This window comes from Protopterus annectens, chromosome 10.part0 (genome assembly GCF_019279795.1).
Source record: "Protopterus annectens isolate FY-2018-M chromosome 10.part0, PAN1.0, whole genome shotgun sequence".
Taxonomy (NCBI): Eukaryota; Metazoa; Chordata; order Ceratodontiformes; family Protopteridae; genus Protopterus; species Protopterus annectens.
The window spans coordinates 400386273-400407532 of NC_056744.1; the positions used below are offsets into that span (position 1 = coordinate 400386273).

The window sequence follows — 21260 nt, forward strand, 5'->3', positions numbered from 1 at the left end:
GAGTTGGGACATAGGATTTGACTCACCTACACGTAGTAAGGCCTTATTAAGTTTAATTCTTTTGGCTGACAAAAAAAGCAATTATTAGAGAATGGAAAGCAAAGTCTAAACTAACTGTGAAGTATTGAATATTATAAAAATATAAAAGAACTGGAAGAGGGATCTTTAGAAAAGCGAAGGAGCAAAATGCATGTAAAGAAATGCAGATTGACAGTGAGGTTTAATGGTAGGCAGGAATTCAGTAATTTATGTTCTGTTGGACAAACAAAGAAAAGGCATGTGGTGTATAATGTATGAAAATGGAAAATGTTCTAAAATGGTTTGATGTTAAGTTGTCAATCTCGCCTTCATTCTTGCTTGATGGGTTCTGCTAAGCTCGAGAGTCACTTTTACCAGCTCGAGGCAGCCCCATATCCCATGATGCAAGTAAGTACCCAGATCTCGCTTGCCGCTTATGAGGTCCTCCTTTACCAGCTCCTGGTAAGTGATTCTCTTTTGGATATTTAAGCCCCTTTTCTTAAAAACTTAATTGTTAGTTATTAGTTAATTTTTACCTTTTGTGACAGAAAATCCCTGTCTTTCTAATTATTTTTAGTCAAATTTACCCATCCCATCCCTCCCTGTTAGGGTGTGTGTGTTGTTTATAGAAATACCTTTTGGGTATTTTATTTAATTTTTGACTGGTGTGTGTGTGTGTTTGTGTAAAGCACCATGTCAAAGGAGAGGGTCTCAGGTTTTAAGAAGTGTGACTGTCAGAAGATGTCTCTGACAGACGGTCACACTTCTTTGGGCCCTCTTCACCTGCAGGACTCCTGTGCTATTTGTCATTCCTTCAGCCAGAGAGTCCTGCAGGAAAACTGATCCTTAGTTCTGGCTCCATCCAAATCAGTTAAACCTTCCAAGGCCCAGGCTTCTGTTCCTAGAGTCGAGATCGGCTGGAGCCGATTCTGCCGATCGGTTCCGACACCCATGTGGCACAGGCACCGGTGTCGGCTCCGATCGGCTCCGACAGGATCTATAGTATCGGCTCCGATGGCTCATTCCAGAAAGAGGTCGAGGTCTCCTTCCTTGGAGCCAATACTCTTCACCTCTTCTGTCGGAACGGAGCCATCGGAGCCATCTTCAAGGTCATCCAGGTTGTCAGATCATGACCTAGAGAGTGGTCAGTAGATTACTTAAGTCACAGGTACTGGCCCAAATGTTACACAGTCCGTCTCAACAGACGACTGTTGGTCCACACCGTTACAGTTCCTCCTTCAACTCTACCCCAGAGCTTGGAGTTGGAGTCTTCGAATGGTTACTGCTACGGCTGGAGGACGGATACCCCCTTCTGTTCCTTCAGCCTCTACTCTTATCTCCTCTTGAGACCTTCCTTAGAGGGATTCGTGGTCGGGCTTCCATGGTCTCCTCCGAGGGTGAGTGGCATCGGACCCTTGTCCGAACCCCCCCTTGGAGCCTCGGCCTTGGTGAGCTCGGCTCCGACATCTGCCTCGGAGACTTCCTGGTCCCTGGAGTTCCTAGCTCTTTGGAGCGGGTTCTCTCGGACCTGCCTGGGAGGAGCATTCGAGGTGATGAAGAGTGTACTGGCCACTGGTATCAGTCAGCAGTCTGTTCCTGTAGCTCCTCCCTCTATAGTACCTGTTGACATCTCTGCCACTTCTCTTGCTACAGGACCCAGAGATCCTCCGCCTCAGGTTTCCCCATTGATTTCCGATTCTCCTGATGTTTCGGGAGATCCTCCTAGGAAGAGGACTTGTAAGAGGAAGCATGTAGACTCCCGAGTCTGTCACTGGATACTGACTTTGATGAGTCAGAGGGATCCCTAGATCCCCTCTGAGGATGTCTCCTTCTCAGACATCCTAGAACTTGAAACAGAGGGGAAACTGGCCCACCAACAATCCCTCTGAGGATGAGTCAGTATACCTAGAGGCGTTTGGATCTCGGCCCTCCACCTCCTGGGTGTCTCTTATGCAGGTTATTGCACAGCTCCTGACTCTGTAGAGCCAGTCCCTAGGAGGCCTTCAAAATTTATCACTGCCCGATGTGACAAACAATTCCTTACTAAGGGTGTCCCCGCTGATGCCATGGTGGTGGCTGCGGCCACCAAAAGGAACTAGATCCTTCCGTGCCCATCCATCCTCCTAATAAGGACTCTAGGACCATGGATAGGTAAGCGGATGTTTTCCTCAGCGACCTTTGCTATGCTCGCTGAATTACCTATGTCACTTCACCAGACTCCAGAGGATATCCTGAAGGAGCTGGGAGAAGTAGTTCAGGATCCAACAGCTGCAGGGGCTCAAGAAAATTTCTCGCAGCTAGGAACCCTCAATTCCATTGCAAACTCCTCCATGCGGCTAATATCTTATGCTGCGGATGGAGCAGGTACAGGTGTGGCTCTTAGACGCCAAGCCTGGATGCTATGTGATTTTGCAGATCCCTTTAAGGCGTCCTTCACAAATTCTCCCTTTGATGGGTCAGCTTTGTTTGGCCCTCAGGTGAAGGAAACCTTGACCAGGTGCGAGCAGGACGGCAAGACTCTTTCTGCTGTTGGAGTCTGTTTTCCCCTTCTAGACCTTATCCCAAAGGACAGAAGGGCGGGAAGATGTGGTTCCGTAAATCCCAAGGAGTCACGCCGGATTCACGTGGTCAGTTTACCCCTAGAGGCAGAGGGGTAACAACAACAGCTAGAGGCAGAGGGGTCCAAGAACCAGGGAAACAGGGAGCCTCTCTCTGACAAGCCCTTTCAGCATCCCTGAGGTGTTGCTGTCCCTCCTTGGAGGCAGTCGGGAAGATTAGCACTGTAGCCAGAAGCCGGGCATTCGGTCACAGAAGACAGATGGGTACAGTCGATCATATCCAAGGGTTACATAATTCCTCGAGGAAAGTCCTTCCCTCAAGTTCCCTTCCAGATGTACCACCGGTCTAAGGGAGATTGCAGAGTCAGAAATCTCAAAACTACTGCAAAAAGAGCCATTCAGCCAGTTACAATAGACCATTCAGAGCCGGAATCTACTCAAGGTTCTTTTGGTCCCCAAAAGACGGGAGACTGGAGACCAATATTGGATCTCAGCAGACTCAACAAGTCTGTCAGGAAGACAAGATTCGAATGGTCACTAGTCAATTCTGCCCTTCTTACAGAAGGACAACTGGATGTGCTCAATAGATCTTCAGGATGCGACTATCACATAAAAATTCACAGACGCTCCAGGAGATTTCTCCGCTGGCTGGGGTCCAGTCATTTCCAGTTCAGAGCCCTGCCCTTTGGTCTCACTACAGCCCCAGAGTGTTCACCAAATGCATGGCAGTGGTCACGGCTCACCTGAGACGTCAAGGATTCCAGGTGTTTGACTGGCTCCTGTCAGCCACCACCAGGCATCAGCTTATACAAGCCAGGGATTACACAATAGACCTTTGTTCTCATTTGGGCATCTCAATCAACTTGAAAAGTCATCCTTATCGCCCTGCCAGTCTATTACCTTCATAGGCGCAAACTTAAACACTGTTCGGATGTCAGCTACCCTTACAGAACAAAGAGTTTCAGACATTCAGACTCATGTCAGGATCATTCTGGCCAGCAAGAAAATACAGGCCAGAATGGTTCTAAAGGTATTAGGTCTCATGGCTGCGGCCATTACTCTTCTTCCCTGGCTCGATTCTACATGCGCCTTCTTCAGTGGATGCTGTTCACACAATGGTCATACCAGCAACTTCCAATGCGTCACCAGATTCTGGTGACACAGACATGCAAAGAGCATCTTGCTTGGTGGATCACATCGTCTCAGGTTCACCAAGGCAGGTACTTTGTACCCCATCCCGATAGCCACTGTCACCACGGATGCCTCCCTGATCGGGTGGGGGTCATTATCAGGGCAGGATGGTTCATGGGACGTGGCAGCCGCTCGAGTACCATCTGCACATAAATGTCCTGGAGATGAGAGCAGTGCTTTTAACGTTGCAAGCCCTCAACGACTTTCTTCCCGTAGGGACAATTGCAGTCCACACAGACAACATGTCTGTAGTTTGGTATATCAACAAACAGGGCGGAACCAAGTCCTACCTTGTGTCGCAGACTATGGCAATGGGCGATCTCCTCTCATCGGTTTCTGGTAGCAACGCATATCCCTGGGAAAACCAACATTATAGCGGACAGATTGAGCAGAGCTATCCTCATGCCTCATGAGTGGTCTCTCAAGCAATCTATAGCGGAAGAGATTTTTCTGGAATGGGGTCCATGTTGCGATCTTTTGCTACTCCCCAAAACAGCAAATGTCCAGACTTCTTCAGCCTCTTCCCTCTATCAGGCCATCCCCAGAGACGCTCTGACCCAGGATTGGCCCCAGGGACTTCTTTATGCCTTCCTCCATTTCCTCTGATCCCTCAGGTGATCCAGAAAGCTACCGTTTGAGAGCCAAATTGATTCTCATTGCCCCTTACTGGCCTCGACAAGTTTGGTTCCCGTTCCTCCATCATCACCTTTTGGTGCAGCCGTGGCATCTGGACCCAGTGCCAGATCTTCTGATTCACCAATCGGGTCAGCTGCGTCAATCCCTTCTCTCAACCTCACAGCATGGTTGCTCCACTTCCTTCCTTAGCCAGGCTTCCTTTGATCTCTAACCCAGTTAGAGACATCATAGTAGCTACACTAAAATCCTCTACCAGGAGGATTTACACAAGCAAATGGAAGCGTTTCTCTTATTGGGCTAAGGCCCAAAATATTGATCCTTTACTGGCCCTGTTCAGGCAGTCCTGGACTTCTTAGCAGAGATTTTTCATGCAGGCTCCTCTTCTTCCACAGTCAGAGTTCAATTGGCTGCTATTTCCAATTTTCATGTCGGGATAGCAGACCATAATATTATGTCCCATAGGCTCTGCAGGGCCTTCTTGAAAGGAATTTTCCTACTAAAACCTCCAATCAGGAATCCTCCTCCTCAGTGGGATCTAAATTTAGTGCTGACATCCTTGATTCTTCCCGAGCCAGCTGTTTCTTGTTCCCTGAAATATCTTTCTTGGAAAACTTTATTCCTAGTGGCTATTACATCTGCCAAGAGGGTGTCTGAACTTCATGCTCTTTCGGTTCGACCCCTATTTGATTTTTCACAAAGACAGAGTATCTTTGAGAACTAATCCAACCTTTTTACCTAAGGTCGCTTCAAAGAACAATCTGAATCAATCCATTGATCTCCTGTATTTTTCCTAACTATTCAGATAGAGCTGAACAAAAGCTACATTATCTTGATGTCCACCGTCAACTTAGATATTATTTGGACAGAACAAAAAATTTAGAAAATCTGATCAACTTTTGTTTCCTATGCGGATAATAAAAAGGCCTTCCTGTTTCTAAAGTGACCTTGTCCAGATGGCTTTCTTCGGTCATCTCTGAAATTTATACTCAGGGGAAAACAGCTGTGCTCAAAACCTAAAGCACATTCAACTAGGAGCTTAGCTACTTCTACAGCTTTTCAAGCTAGACTTCCTTTGGACACTATTTGTGCAGCGCCACTTGGGCCACTCCTCACACTTTGTTTCCCATTACAAATTGGACTTGGCCTCCAGGGACAGAGCCAGTTTTGGCTCTACAGTCCTCAAGAGTTTGTTCCATTGAGCCACCCAGGATAGAGGTGCTAGGGCGGTCCCATCAAGCAAGAATGAAGGCGAGATTGACAACTTAACATTAAGAAGTTATGTACCTACCATAACGTTCCATGTTAGTTGTCTTCTCGCCTTCTTTCTTGCGACCCTCCCTCCTTCCCCTGGCCTGGACAGACCTTGTATAAGAAACTGTTATGCTAAAGACCATTCAGACCTGGTCCTTTTTCCATCTGTAAGTTTTCTTTCTTCCTTTGGGAAGTATTTTATGCTTGGTGCTATTGCCCTTTGTCAGCAAACGAGATCTGGGTACCTTGCATCATGGGATATGGGGCTGCCTCGAGCTGGTAAAAGTGACTCTCGAGCTTAGCAAACCCATCAAGCAAGAAAGAAGGCGAGAGAAGACAACTAACATGGAACGTTATGGTAGGTACATAACTTCTTATTTTCTCTTCTGTTAATATATGTTTGCCTATGTCTTATGTTATAACTTAATAAAGATCTGAAGATCAAACACTGCTTGAAACCACCACGAAAACAAAAGTATAAATCTTATTTATTAATAAAATTCATCAGGTTACAATTTTTACTAAAATTTCCACCATTTTTATATCAAAAGATATCATCAATCATTCAATTAATTAATAAATTATGCAATTAAAACAATTTACCAATATAGTGTTAGTATAAACACATGTAATGGTGAAAAACAAATATACTTCATCTTAAAAAGTTAAAACATGTATAGTCTTAGTTATACAACTTCATATAAATCAGTGGTGCAGATTATATTTAATGCAATCGCAGTTATTATTTTAATTTTCCGAAACAATGCCCATATTTATGCAATATCCCTTTAAGTGGTCCAATCTTGTTATACTAAATCAAATTCAGCAAGCGAACATTTACTTTCCTAGTTCGCTATTATTCTACAGAACTATGACCATTTAAGCAATGTTTATATAACAATGCGATGCTAATAATATATGATTCGATTTTGTATATCATTCTTCTAGCCTGAAAAAAGACAGGCTGGAGACATATCTCTATCAAACTAAAAGATAAATGATAAAAGATCTTGTGTAATGTTATTTCCGAGTCCTGCACCTAATTAGACTGCATTCCTTTAAGCGACCCAGCTTTTATGTGTCAGATTAAATTCAAAGGGATACTTTTGTTTTTGTTTTTGTGTTTCGTTGTGATTTCAGAAAAAATATCCATTAAAAGCAATTCTCCGTAATAGCATAATGTTAGTAATATGTAGTTTACTTAAAGATATTATTTCTTTGGTCCATGACTAAGACGGACTGGAAAAAGTTCTATTATCAAACAGATATGTAATTCTTCAAGATATTATTCTCAGAACCAAAAATATATTTTATACGATCCTAAGGATTTCTTCTGCCAGCCATTATAATAATAATAAAACGCTGGATTAGAATAACATAAGTGATGTTCTCATTATATGCACATTTCATAGTTCTTCCATTATGGCAACATTATTAGGTTACTATTTTATGCTATATATTTCCAATTTCGAGAACAAGTAGTTCAATCATTCGATATACATTTTTTACTCAAAATTATTTAAAGTGTCAAGACTATGAGGCATAGTCCATGTAGGGCCCATATTTATCAAATGCAAGGTTACTAAACCTGCATTAATTAATATATACACATAGACCTCTTTTCAAACATAGGTCCAAACTTATATTATGTGTCAGATCTTATCATTAGAAATATGGTAAATATAAGACATAATTCATAGGGCACATGCTCATCAAAATGCAACAAATAGACCTTACATTAATCAATGTATAACTGGGCCTATTTCCTAATATAGGTCCAAATTTTATTATATACTAGGTCTCAATAGAAGCATGCTTCATTTATAAACATGCTAAGACTATTATTGTCCAAGAATGTCCATATTTGCAATTTATGTCAATAAAAATAAAAATAGAAATAAAAATGTATATTTAAGCCCAAAAAAAGGAATTCATAATATAGTTAGTTTACAGAAATATATATAGTAGATCAGGAAGCGGTCAACATGAGTGTTAGACATAGCCTTATATATCATAGAGGTCCTAAGATGGCCGGGCGAATGTTAATTACAGTATTGAGCCCAGGTGGTATATGTGCCTTTAATCTTAGAATCCACCTTAGCTCAAACATTTCTAACGTACTCATATGGTCACCTTCTCTCCTGTTAGGATTTACCACTTGCAAACTTAATAAAGATGTTTAAAAACAGAAATAATTGTTAATTTATGCTTAAAGTATTATCCAAGTTTACTTTGAGCCAAGCTATCCATTTCCTTGTCTTTTTCCAGCACCTAAAATGAGGGAGAAAGGATACCTTGGATGTCCACAGACAACTCAAACAGAACTAAATGCTTCAGGAACTCTGATTATTTGTTTATTTTTTGCAAAGGAAAGAAGAAAGGGCAACCTGTGCCAAAGCAGACTTTTTTCAAATGGTTATCTCATGTTATTACCTTATGTCATACCACCACAACATGGGAATTCCTGGTAGGGTCAAAGCTCACTCTACTTTGGTCTAAGCTTGGCTTTATCAGTGGCTTTTGGAAAGGATTGGATTCTAGAAGTATTCCAGAAACAGCAACTTGGTCCTCTCCTCATACCTTTTCCAAAGCACTACAAGCTAGATTCCTTCTCCAGGTCTAGGACGGGCTTTAGTAGGACCTTTCTCCAGGGGCTTCTGGACACTCATCCTTCCTCCTCCCAGTCAGTGTAAGCCATGGTAGTCTACCCATATAGGTTCATAGGTAGGTACTAGGCTATCGGCCCAAGGGCCTATGTAAGCCTAGCCAGCAAGGTACCATAGCTTACGCAACCCAAGAAAGTTATTTTCCTGTGCCACTGTCCAGCAGAGACACAGAAGATGATCCCCGGGGTGTATTTCCTATTTCCCATCCACTCATCAAGATTTTTCTTGAAGAGTGCTAATGAAGAACTTTGCTTGACTTAGATGGGTAGCTTGTTTCAGAGTATAGGAAGTATCTGGGACAGGAATCTATCCCTCCAGCATGTCCTGTTTAATGTGACAAGGTTTGGGTCCCCAGAGCATGTAGCTTGGAGGAACTGGGATTTCTTTAGGTGTAGCATGTCCAACAGCTCTGGGTTTGACATAGCTTTATATGTTAGGCAGAGATCACCTCGGAGTAGGAGATATGCTACGGAGTAAAGCTGGAGTTTTTTGATGCGGTCAGTGTAGGGCATTTGTTTGAGGCCAGTAATCCTCTTTGTGAGGTACTTCTGTGGCCTTTCCAGCTGCTGCAGATGGCAGCAAAGGCTACTGCAGTAGTGATCAAAATGCCTAAATAATCACTGCTGTAATAGGTGCCCCCCCCTTATTTTTGTTGCCAGGCTAGAACTGACCTTTTCAGCACTCTAACCTTACTGTGTCAGTTGGCATGAAAGCTGTGAAGGGCTTGAGGCCCACACCACACTTTTTTTTTCAGCTCAGGTCAAGCTGAAACTGCAGCAGATATCATTTAAACATGTAATTTTATGGTAAGTTTATTTGCACACCTGTACTGTACTTTCTTTCCCCTTTTTGCCACCATCAGATTGTTATTGTGAATGGGATTTCAGCATGAAAAGTATGAGCATTGTGACACAACTCAGGTCACCAAAGCTGGGAGTTTGTATTAACATATTGTATCATGTAGCTAAATTGTCTTGTGTAGATACAAGGATGGAAGAATAAACAAAAATAATCTTTGTTCAGCCTTTTGCATCAAGGATTCATACATTTTGTACAGCTGTTTAATAAGTTCAGTGCTACCCCAAGTTGTTTTGAACTGTTGTTGCTTTTATTTCCAGCATCACAGTGTAAAACATTTCCTTTTTTTAAAAACTGATTTGCACCTTTCAAGGGTTTATTTTCAAATTCAAGGATTTTATTATTACTAAAAAATCAGCATACTAAAGTAATAACTATACCTTGGGCTATTCTTAACTATTTGTTTATTGCTCTTTTAAATGGAAGCACAGAATATATGGGGAAAAGTTGCGCATGATTCATGTTTGGTTATAAGTTAACACTCGTGGTCCTGTCATTTCCACAAGAATGTACCATCACTGGCTCATAGTACAGAGGGATAAAGCACTGACTGTATCCCAACTGGGTGCAGGAAGGGGAGCCATTAGTCCAATCCTGCAGACCACACAAAAAAAAAAAAAAAAATGAAAGACAGAAAAAAAAAAAGAACACATCATCAGTGGCTCAGCTAAAGTCAGTAAAGGATCTCATTGTTTAACTTTCTAGATGAACAAGTACCTGTAAACAGTACTATCCAGTTTTATCTATGAAACTGTTGCTATGCCTCACTTGTCTCTGACTACAGCTGACTAGCAGCATTGAAGCTGAAACAGAAATAAAAATCAATTAATTTGTATAATTGTTTTACTGTTTAACTTATAGAACCCCCACCAACTATCCAGGTGCCTAATAACGTGACTGTCACACCAGGAGACAAAGCCATCCTCACCTGCCTCACCATGAGCACTGTACGTTACAACCTTACCTGGCAGAGGAATGGTGCAGACTTGAAGCAGACAGGACCATTCCGATTTCGAGTCATGAGTAATCTGTCTTTGGAGATTAAAAATGTCCAACCCCTGGATGCAGGAGAATACAAGTGCATTGCTGCTAATGAAGGTGGAAGCTCTGTTGCATCAGTCTTTCTTACAGTGCAAGGTAAAATAAAGCACTTCTAGTTGTAATATTTTATACTCTGAGACTTTGTTAGAAGGCTTTCTTCTGGCCACCATTTTTAGCATCTGTAAGAGGTACAGTACACAGTCTAATTCTGTAATGCCAAGACTGTGAAAACTGACTAACTGATAACATGTCACATTTTAAGTGAATATATAACTGTCAAGGCCACAGATTTGATGTATAGCTGCAGATTTCTACATAATGTCTAACAGATCACTTGTTAGGAAACTACATGAGTGTAGTGAACTCCTTGTGCAGCTGCTTTGCATGATGGGAAGAAGACTGCTATTGGACTCATTCAAGATGTTCATTACTCCTTCATATAAATGCACCCTTAGTCACAATACTGAATTTTTGCATGTGTTTCTGTTCGTATTATTGATATTGTGGATAGTGAAGAGATATACACCACCCAACTCGATATATTTTTTTCACATTTTGGTCATCTGAACTGCTGAATTAATTGCCTTTGTTTAGCATCTCTGTAATGGAATCAGAAGAAGAAGAAATACTTTCTAAAGGCACAATACATTGTTCTCACTGTTATGTTTTTTTGTCTTGTAGAGGCAGTGACCATGGAATTCAGAATCTCATTTCCTTTCACCACCAGACAGAGCAGTCATTCATACATACATACATACAAATATCTCAAGCACAGGCATTAATTCCCTTCTAGTCTGCCAGTGTACCAAAACAGTTGTTTCCATATTAAGTATCCAGGCGTTTCTTAAAGATATCTAAACTAGTGCTTGCTTTAATGTAGTTTGGTAGTTTGTTCCATGCACCGGCTGCTCTCTCAGAGAACCAGTTAGTACACTTCTCATTCATATAGAATCTTCTACATAGGTTGTCTGATGATCCTCTAGTACTTTTTGATAACCCCAAACATTCCCAGATATAGTTGTTTCTAAGTGCCCTATGTACCTGAATAAGATCTCCTCTGAAATATCTATGAGACACTGAACAAATTCATATATTTTAATCTTTCATAATAACTTAATTTTTCACATCCATGGATGCCCTTGGTGTATTTCCACTGTACTCTTTCCAGTTTACTGATACATGTTTTCCTATAAGGTTTCCATATTGTTATTCCATACTCAAGTTTGGATCTAATGTAATTAACAGTGACTTCATTATTTCTGATTTCCTAGACATTATAAGTCTTTTTATACAACGTATAGTTTTATAACTATCATTAACCCACATTTATTTATTTATTTATTTATTTACTTGCAGTTTGTTTGCCAGGATGGTCCAATTGGGCCACAAAGAGCATGTTTTCAATGGAGTCCTGGGGAGAAAAGCTCCATAAAAATATATGAATACAAAAACACAAATATAAATGCAAGAAGTCACAAGAATACAAGATAAAAAAATTACAAAAATAAGAGAGAATTAAAAAAAAAAAAACATAGTAGCAAATTGCCATAAATTGGCATTATGAGGTGCTAGTTAGTATAATGCATTAAACTTTATTACAAATGAATTATACTTCCTGTAAAATATGATAGTTCCTACAGTTATTATTAGGAGTTTTAAGTCCGTAGGCGGCTATTTACAGATATGTTAGCTTGTGGAGAGTAATTAAGATCAAGGAACTTATGTAGGATGCGAGCAAGAGCATTCCCACTGTGAAGGTAGGTGTGAGTGAAGTAGGGTTTTGAAGGCAGAGAATCTGTTAGTGGTACGGATGAGAGGTGGAAGAGGATTCCAATGGCATACTAGAGAGAAGGATTGGAGGTGCTTGCCTGGTGGACAGGAGGTTTACGTAGTTCTTTTAGATTCTGGGAGTTAAATTTGAGACATCTATCAGGAAGATACATTTTGAAGGTGGAGGCAAGGAGGGGCAGAGAGAGGGACTAAAAATAAGTTTGTGTGCTTGGATAAGTTGGGTATAGGTGAGATAGTTGGGTAGCTCAAGCCAGTTCAGTTGATGTAGGGAAATACAGTGATGTGTAGTGGATCTATGGCCAGTTGCAAATTTTGTAGTAACAGGAGGAGAGTTTTGACTTGAGGGAAGATTGCAGATTAGTAAGAATAGAGACACCATATAGGAGGGAAGGGATGAGGTAAGGAGTAGTGAGAACAAGCCTGGTAGAGGGAGAGATATAACGGTTATGACGGTAAAGCATGCCTAATTTCTTATGTGTTTTTTGATATTTACTTGTAGGTGAATATCAAACTTGAGCTGCTCATCAATAAGAATTCTTAAAAGTTTTGCAGTGGAGACTATTTCAAGAATTGTATTATTCTGGCTGGTAATAGAGAATGAGTTTTTATCTAAGGTGGTGGTTTTAGAAGGGGTAAATATCAATAATTTAGTCTTGGTTGCATTGAGTGCCAGATGGTTGTCTAGCATCCATTGTGCAGTAGAAGAGAAGGCTTTCTGAGTTAATTGTGCTAATGAGGAAGTAGAGGTGGCAGAACAGATTATAGTAGAGTTGTCATCGTATTGGATGAGGCTGGCGTTAGAGATGGCATGATAGAAGTCATTTATGAAGATATTGAATAGAAGGGGACCTAGAACTTGAGCCTTGAGGGATGCCTGTGGGAGTATCTAGGAAAGGTGAAATAGCTTTTTTCCACTTGACTGCTTGTTGCCTGTTTGATAGGTAATTGGTGAACCAGTTGACAGAGGAGGGGGATAGGTTTAGTTTAGAGAGTTTGGTAATGAGAAGGTTGTCAGATATGGTGTCAAAAGCCTTTGAAAGGTCTAAGAGGAGGGTGGATACAATATGACCAGTGTCACGGCCCTTGTTAATGGTCTCTAGGTAGGAGAGAAGAGCAGTGGTGGTACTATGGCCTGGTCGGAATCCATGCTGAGTGAGAGTAAGAAGGTTGTTATTTAAGAGATAGGGTAGAAGTTGAAGGTGGATACATTTTTCGAGAAGTTTAGAAATAGGGGATAAGATAGCGATAGGTTGAAACTTTGGGATATCATTGTTGTTGCCTCCTTTATGGAGTGGAATAATAAAGGTCTTTTTCTATAACTGGGGAACATGGCATTCTGAAATTGATTGATTTATTAGAATGCAGATAGGAAGGCAATGGCTTCGGCTGCTATTTCTAGGAAGTAGGAGGGTATCTCATCAGGAGCATTAGAACATGGTTTCATTTTCAGGAGTAGTTTATAGTAGGCATGGGGATACGATTCATGGAGAAGGGAGGAGGTTGGGGGCTGGAGTTACTAGAGGAAGAAGGGATATGGGGATGTGGTTGTGGGAGTGGGAAAGCAATATTGTTAGTGAAGGATGATGTTAGTTTGGCTATGTAGTCAATAAAGAATGAGTTAAATTGGGATGCTAAATTCAGGTTGGAGGCATTTGGGTTAGGATAGGGGTTTTCTTTTTTGCCCGGGTTAAGGAGAGAGGAGATTCCATCCCAGAACTTTTTAGGGTTAGTATTATGGTTGGTTTGGAGTGTTGAAAAATAGGCTTTGCGGACTGAGATAAGTTTATGATAAGAAAAACTCAAAGCTGGATATTCCCATATACCCAGGTCTTTAACTTAATCTACAGTTTCTATCACTGTGTGCTGGATTAAATGTTCACCTTTCAGTTTGTGTCCCCAAATCTCATATGCTTAGGTTTTGATGTATTTGTCAGTATATTATTCTTCTGTGCCCAAATGGTCAATTTAGTCAAGTTCTTTTGCAGACATGCCTTATCTGTAACACATGTAATCAGATTACCCAAATTCATGTCATCTGCATACAGACTGCAGAGCACTTCAGATGAAAACGATAGGTCTGAAAGATGCAATCTAAACAAGTAAGGGCCTAGGACAGAGCTCTGTGGGTCACCCTGACTATAACCAAGAATTTTAACTGTCCAATTTCTGTATGATACTCACCATGTCCTATTTGTAAGCCATGGAGCTATCCATCCTTTCAAGAGTAAATCAATACCTAGTTGTTGCTGTTTATTGATCAGTGTTTTGTGTATGACCCTGTCAAATGCTGAAGTTAAATCTATATAAATTACATCACAGCAGAACTTTTCATTCATAGCTGTTATTATATTGTTATTGAATATCATGTTACAGGTGGTAATAGATCTATTTTCAACATATGCATGCTGATATATGGTTTCAAGTCCTAACGTTTCCAGTTCTGACAAAAACTTATCCAGTATTACCTTCTCCATTATTTTACCACAACAAGAAAGTAGTCTTACGGGTCTATGTGACTCTAGGTAAGTGCAACCTTTTTGCCCAGTTGGAATATGATTTGCTTCTCTTTGCTAATGACACATGCAAAAACAGTACAAACCTTCTAGGCATATCTAATAACATTTGTTGATTTGTAGCTAACTAACTCTCTTCATCTAAAACACCACTGCCTGATTCTCAGAAAGGGCAAATAGCTTCCTGTGAAACAAAGAGCTGATCTCATTTTAGGCTCATTTATATTTAACCACTTTGGTCAGGGCACACCATCCTCATTTATCACCAGAATACTTACTCATTTCCCCTTCTATAACCTCCAAAGTAAGTACAATTCAAGCCCAGTCCTCTAAACCCTCCAAAAAAGCCTCCACTACACAAATTGCATCTTCTTTCTTCTTGCTGCTAAAATGTGACAGGGATTCCCAACTAGACTGACTGATCTCTTTAACTATGCCAACTTTAGACTCTTTTTCAAAGGTTTCCTATATGAACAGACTAGATGCAAAGGCAACAACATGAGTCTTTGGTAGCATTACATCACCCCGGAATTTGACATATCTCCCTGGCTAACTTAATCTGCACCTCAGATAAATCATCACTTTACTACATAATGTCTTTCCTCTGCAGCTCACTCATTGATTTATAAGCCCCCTTTTGATTTAAACCATTTTGTATTTATGTACAATGTCTTTTGCCAAGTAAAACATTTTTTCATGTTAGTCTGGTATTACAACTGTTTCAAATTTTAATGCTGTAACCTATTTCTGTTATAATGTGATATGATATGTTATTTATATTGTGTTGTACTTTACAACCTGAGCTGAACCTGCAATTGGTCATGTTTGATCACTGCTACCCTGGTAAACAAACACAAATAAATAATAAATAAATAAATTAGACTAACACTAGCAAAACAGACTAAAGGCCAGTCAGATAGAAAATAGTTTTTTTGTGTATTTTAAGGTATTTTCACATTGTTTGTACCATATTAAAAGTGCATGGAGTTCCACTAAATTGCAGTTTGGAAACTGACAGGATTCATACAGCATTCTGGAACACTAGGGTCGGATTATATGTTCAGTGTGACATAAACTCTGGACCTCAAAATAGACCATACATGAATTTGCCACCTATAGATCCTGCCACCAAACAGAGGCCATTCCAGTCCTTAGTAGTAGTAATTTGTTCCATAATCTATCACTCCTTTGAAAAAAATATCATTTCCCCATATTTGTATTACAGTCTGAATTGTCCACAAACATTTATTGTTCCTACTCCCATGACTATGTTGACTTATTTCCATACCAGCTGTAGGGGTAACATAGCAGCGTCATTCTTGTATTTGCACTTTATTATAATGTCATCTTTGACTAACTTGTACTGTACTGAGTACACTGGCAGTAACTGTTTCATATAATTTAGATGTTTGCATCCATCTGTCTGTTTAGTATGAGGCATGAAAATGTGAAACAGCAAGGGCCAAGCACTGAACCCTGAGAAACCCCAACTGTTACCTTCCTATCATCAGAGGTAATACCATCAGTTTTACCCTTGAAGGACCTCTGAGTCAACCAACCACTAATCCACCTAATTAATACCTAGTTTATACAAAATGGATAACATTTCTGTGTGGGATACAGTGTCAAATGCCTTAGATAGATCCATATAAATTGCATCTACTGATATGTCTGCATCCAATGACTCCAATGTATTTTAATAGAAACTTAATAAGTTAGTCAGATATGATGTACCATGAGAAAAAAAAATGCTGAAAATTGTCCAATGTGGTACATAATTTCTCTTTTGTTAAGAAACAAATCACTCTTTTGAAACACTTGCCTATAATACTCGTGGACTAATTAGATAGTAGGTATCCAGTCTGGAATTGTTACCTCTTTCAAGTAAGGAAATAACTTCTTCTCCTTTCAGCTTTTCCCCATTAGGGGTCGCCACAGTGGAACGGTCCACAGAATGATTTGGCAGTGGAGTTTTATGGTGTTGAGTTGCCAGCCCGGCGCCTAAACTTCCACAAAAGGCACACACATGCACACACTCACACCTAGAGCCAATTCAGAGTGTCCAGTCCACCTGCAACATGTCTTTGGGATGTCGGAGGAAACCGGATCACCCAGTAGAAACCAACATGCCCACAGGGAGGACATGCAGACTCTGCTTAGAAGGCACCCCAGCTGAGAATCAAACCAGAGAATCTCTTGCTGCTGCACCACACCAGCCGCCAAGTGAATAACAATGACCAATATTCTTCGTAAGGATCACTGTTGTATAGCCTAAGCAGTGGGGTGTATCCTGCTAAGGAGATAATAGCTGGCCAACTTCCAAAGCCTTCAGAGCACTTTCTACTGCCCAAACCATTAGTCATCTCGAGCACTGCTGGGCACTAAAACCTTCAGAGCTTTCCTGCTGATGAAGGGAGTGCTACTCAGTGGGTTTTTGAGGATCGCCGTTTGGCTAATGCTTTTCTATTGCTGGGCAGATAAGTTTCTGTTGGGGAAGAAAACTTCCACTTTACTTTTTGTGATAGAAAACCAACTGTTTTGAAAAACATAATTACGCTAGGAAAATAAGTTTTTAATGGCTGTCATGTTACTTTTGTGCATTTTTAAACAGGAGCATTGCTTTTTTACTTTTGCAATAAAAACTTGTCCAGACTAACTTTAAACAATTTATATCCATCATTTTCCACTGCCTCAGTGTCATATCAATAGGAACAAATGATTTTTCATTTTTTTCCTGGAGAAAATACTAGTAAATTGCTAATTTGGACTATCTGAGAATTGAAAAAACAAAGGGTTTTCATGGAATTTGGCACTTTTGGACAAAGAACTAATTCACCACAAGACGTATTTCTGCTCATATTTATTATTCGTAATATTGTCAGCCTGTACTATTGTTTGTTCTGTGCCTAAAAATCTATTCTAATTTTCAGTTTATCTTGATGCAGAAGAAAATGATAATAAAATCACCATAATGACAGGAAATTAAATAAGATTTCACAGGTGCGTTTCCCGGATTTCATGTCATGGAAATGGAATTTCATTTTTTTTTTAAAACTTAAAATAGGTGCCCCTTTGTATGTGTTCTGTGCCTGAACAGATCCACAGTGGCATCTTTCCAGAGCTCAGAATTTCCTCCTTTGTCTCCTTCTGTTAGGGGATCAGTTAAGCCCCTCCCATCACGGAAAGCCTAACCCCTGTCACAGGAAATCAGTTGTCCAGTCTTTTAGAGCCAGCTGTGGCAAATGCACAGTTGAATCTTCTCAGCAGATGTTCTTTGTGTTTCACTGTTGCAGTCATCACATTTGGGTTATCCCTGCCAGGGTAGCCCTCAGCCGGCCTGAATACCAGAGGTTTAGTATTTCTGCGTTGGTTGCTGTCGCTTCAGGACTGACATCAGGTTGTCAGTAGTATAAAGTAAGGCAGCCGATGCCATTACATCAGTTTTTCTTGCTGCGGAGCCCGAAGCAGAAGCAGTTTGCATGAGTGCCGGCCGGCCGCTACCTGAGTTTTGTCTTCCGAATTGAAGCTGAAGTCTTCTAAAGCTAAGTACCCCATTGGGGATCCTTTTTTCTTGCACTAACCAATGTTAGAAAAAGTTAACAATCTCGCCTGTGGAAAGCAAATACCACACCGAGACTTTCATTCTTACTGCGTCACTTGCTAAGGCCCAGGCCACGACGTCCTCCGCTGTCGCTTTTGTGCTTTGTTCAACACCAGAACTATACATCGTCGGGCCCTTATTGTAGCTAGATATTTTCGCTTACAGTCCTCGAATTCTGATATGGCTTCGGTAAGCCATCTGACAGCAGATCTTCCGAAAAAACATAAGGATAAAGACAGAGACAGACCGCGCAGGCCCAAACCTACAGACGATGCTTCCGTTAAGCTAGTCATCAGTTCTCTGGTCCTCAGTGAGGCACTTTCGCTGCCCCTGATGCCCGCTTCTGTGGATTCGCAGGCCGCTACCGAGACCCTTTCGGAGTCCGTTATGCCGCAAAACTCTTCTTCGGCTAAGGATCCTGCAGTTGTCTCTCCCTTAGATGGGTCCGGAGCCGCTGAGCAGGTACCGGCTTCCGAGGAAGTATTTCACACTACCGATTCTCGACACAAACTGACGACTTCTTTCGCATCTACTGTTCTTTCAAAAACTACTGAGTTTCTAAGGCCCAGGGTATGAACCACACCCAAGAAAACGATGACCCAATGTCAGGTACCTGCTTCCTTGCCTCAGTCTTAAATGCTTGAAATGGAGGAAGACCTTAAAGAAAAAGAGATCTGTCCCTAGTAGTTTTGTCTGAACAGGAGTCTGAGTACTCTGATGCATCTGAATATGAAGACATGCAACCCCTCTCTGCTTATGAGGCTTTTGATGCAGAGGTTTGCATTCCTTCAGCCTCTCCCCCGAGGACTTTTCCTTTGGGGAAACCCTTCAAACCTTAAGGGAGCATTTCCAGTGGGAATGTCAGGACTACTCTCAGTCTAAAAAGAGACTGAGAGAATTCTTAGATTTTCCTCAGCACAGACCTCTGGCCATTTTCCCAGTCCTGGATATTGTGGACGATGTTTTCCCGGAATCCACTTTGACTCCTGACACCCTCCCTCCTGCACCCAGAAAACCTGACAGGTATTACAGAGTCCCTGACTCACACAAATTTCTTTTCAAAAATCCTACTGCTGACCCTGAGGTAATTTCTGAAGGGCCTAAAGGAATTAAATCAACCTCTTCTAAGAATCCCACCCCCTCAGACAGAGATTCCCGAGCACTAGACAGATGGGGTAAAAAAGTATACACCTCTGCTACTCTTGCTATCAGAGCACTAAATTGCCAGTTCCATATGCTAAAATTTCAGCAACATACCATGGAACTCCTCAAACAAAAAGTGTCTTCCTTTCCTGCTTGTGCAGAATCTAAAGAATTACAACAGTTAATGCATTCTGCAAGTGATGTAACTACGCACACCTTGCACCATGGTTTTGACACCCTAGAAGCTTTTTGCAGGGCAGCAGTCACTGGTTCTGTCCTTAGAAGGCATGCATGGCTAAAGGAACAGCCCTTGCCAGACCATGTTAAATCTAAATTGTTGGCTGCACCCTTGCACAAAGACAACTTATTTGGCACTAAGATAGAGGATGTCTTAAAAAAGATGGAAGAAAAATCTAAATCTATGCAGACAGTTTAGGATTTCTTACAGGTCCAGCCACCAAGGTTCAACAGGCATTGCCCCTCCAAGTACTGGTCCTTTCCTGCTCTCACCAGGTCAGTTCAGCCCAGACCCCATGAAAGCAGACCCCCCTCCCCGACAGCAGCCACAGGGAATGCAGAGATCAAAACTGTGGAATTCCTCCACTTCAAAAACAGGGAGTTCTAAGCCACCCCCTCATGGTAAGAACTCACAATGACTCTCCTCCCCTACACCCTCCCTCTGCACAACTTCTCTTACCCCTAGGAGGAAAACTCACCTTTCACACAAGTACCTAGGCCACCATCACCAACGACCGCTGAGTCCTCAACATAGTGTCCCAGGGATACAAATTTTCATTCCACACTCTTCCAACCCCAAAAGGATTCCCAGATATACCTCCAAACCAGTGGGCAGAGGCACAAAAGCAAGTCCTTTACATGCTCTCTATGAGGACAATAGAAGCCCAATCCTCGATCTTTCCATTCTAAACACCTTCCTGGTGATACCAAAATTCAAAATGCTCACCCTCCAGCAACAGCTACCCATGCCCTCTAAGGATGCTTGGCTAGCCACCCTAGACCTAAAAGAGGCCTACCTCCAACTTCCTATCAGGGAATCATGCAGGAAATACTTACGTTTCAGGGCAGGATCTCTGCACTTTCAGTTCTCTGCACTTCCCTTTGGCTTATCTACTGCTCCCAGAGTTTTCACAAAATGTCTGGCTCCGGCCATTGCCTTTTGCAGACAAAGGAATATTCAAATTTACCCATACTTAGATGACTACCTAATTCAGGCAGACAGTCAGGAAAAGCTGCTCAAGCACCTGGCCTTTGTAAAGTCCCTACTGACCTCCCTAGGGTACACTATCATCGAAAAGAAATCCAAACTAGTACCCACCCAAGCGATTATATTCCTGGGAGCAATCCTGGACACAGCATCCCAGATGGCATTCCTTACACCAGAAAAGCAAACTTAGCTGACACCCTACTTCTTTCAACTAGCCACCAGACCCCAGTTATCAGCAAGGAAAATCCTGCAAGCTCTGGGGTTCATGGCATCTTGCATTTTACTCATTCCATATGCCAGACTGCATATGAGGAAACTTCAGTGGTGCCTAAAAAGCCTTTGCTGTCAACACACTCAAGACCTGGAAACTCTTATACCCATGATACCTTGCCTCAGGAAAGATTTTCTTTGGTGGGCAGCAGCATGCTCTCACAACAAGGGACTGCCTTTCTCACCACCCCCTGCCTTCCAGACCCTCACCACAGACACATCAGACTATGCCTGGGGTGCACACCTGGACGACAGGTGCATACAGGGCCAATGGAGCACACAGCAAATCCATCTGCATATCAACCAAAAAGAGATGTTAGCTGTCCAGCATGCATTGACAGCTTTCAGGCCCCTTCTCTCCCCAGGGGCTCTCCTGATCAAAACAGACAACACCACTGTGATGTGGTATATCAACAACTGGGGAGGGACTCACTCCTACCCCCCTTGCAGACTGGCTATGACACTTTGATACACAGCCTCTGCCATGCAACTCCACCT

At 41.7% G+C, this 21260-nt stretch overlaps 1 protein-coding gene across 1 annotated transcript in view; it reads left to right on the plus strand.

Moving 5' to 3' along the window:
- The window catches only part of HMCN1 (hemicentin 1), a 5606893-nt gene that overhangs the window by 1956497 nt on the left and 3629136 nt on the right, over positions 1-21260 (plus strand). Inside the window, exon 11 of the mRNA XM_044085314.1 lies at positions 10040-10315. Coding sequence (XP_043941249.1) covers positions 10040-10315 — 276 coding nt within the window. The remainder of the gene's footprint in view (positions 1-10039; positions 10316-21260) is intronic.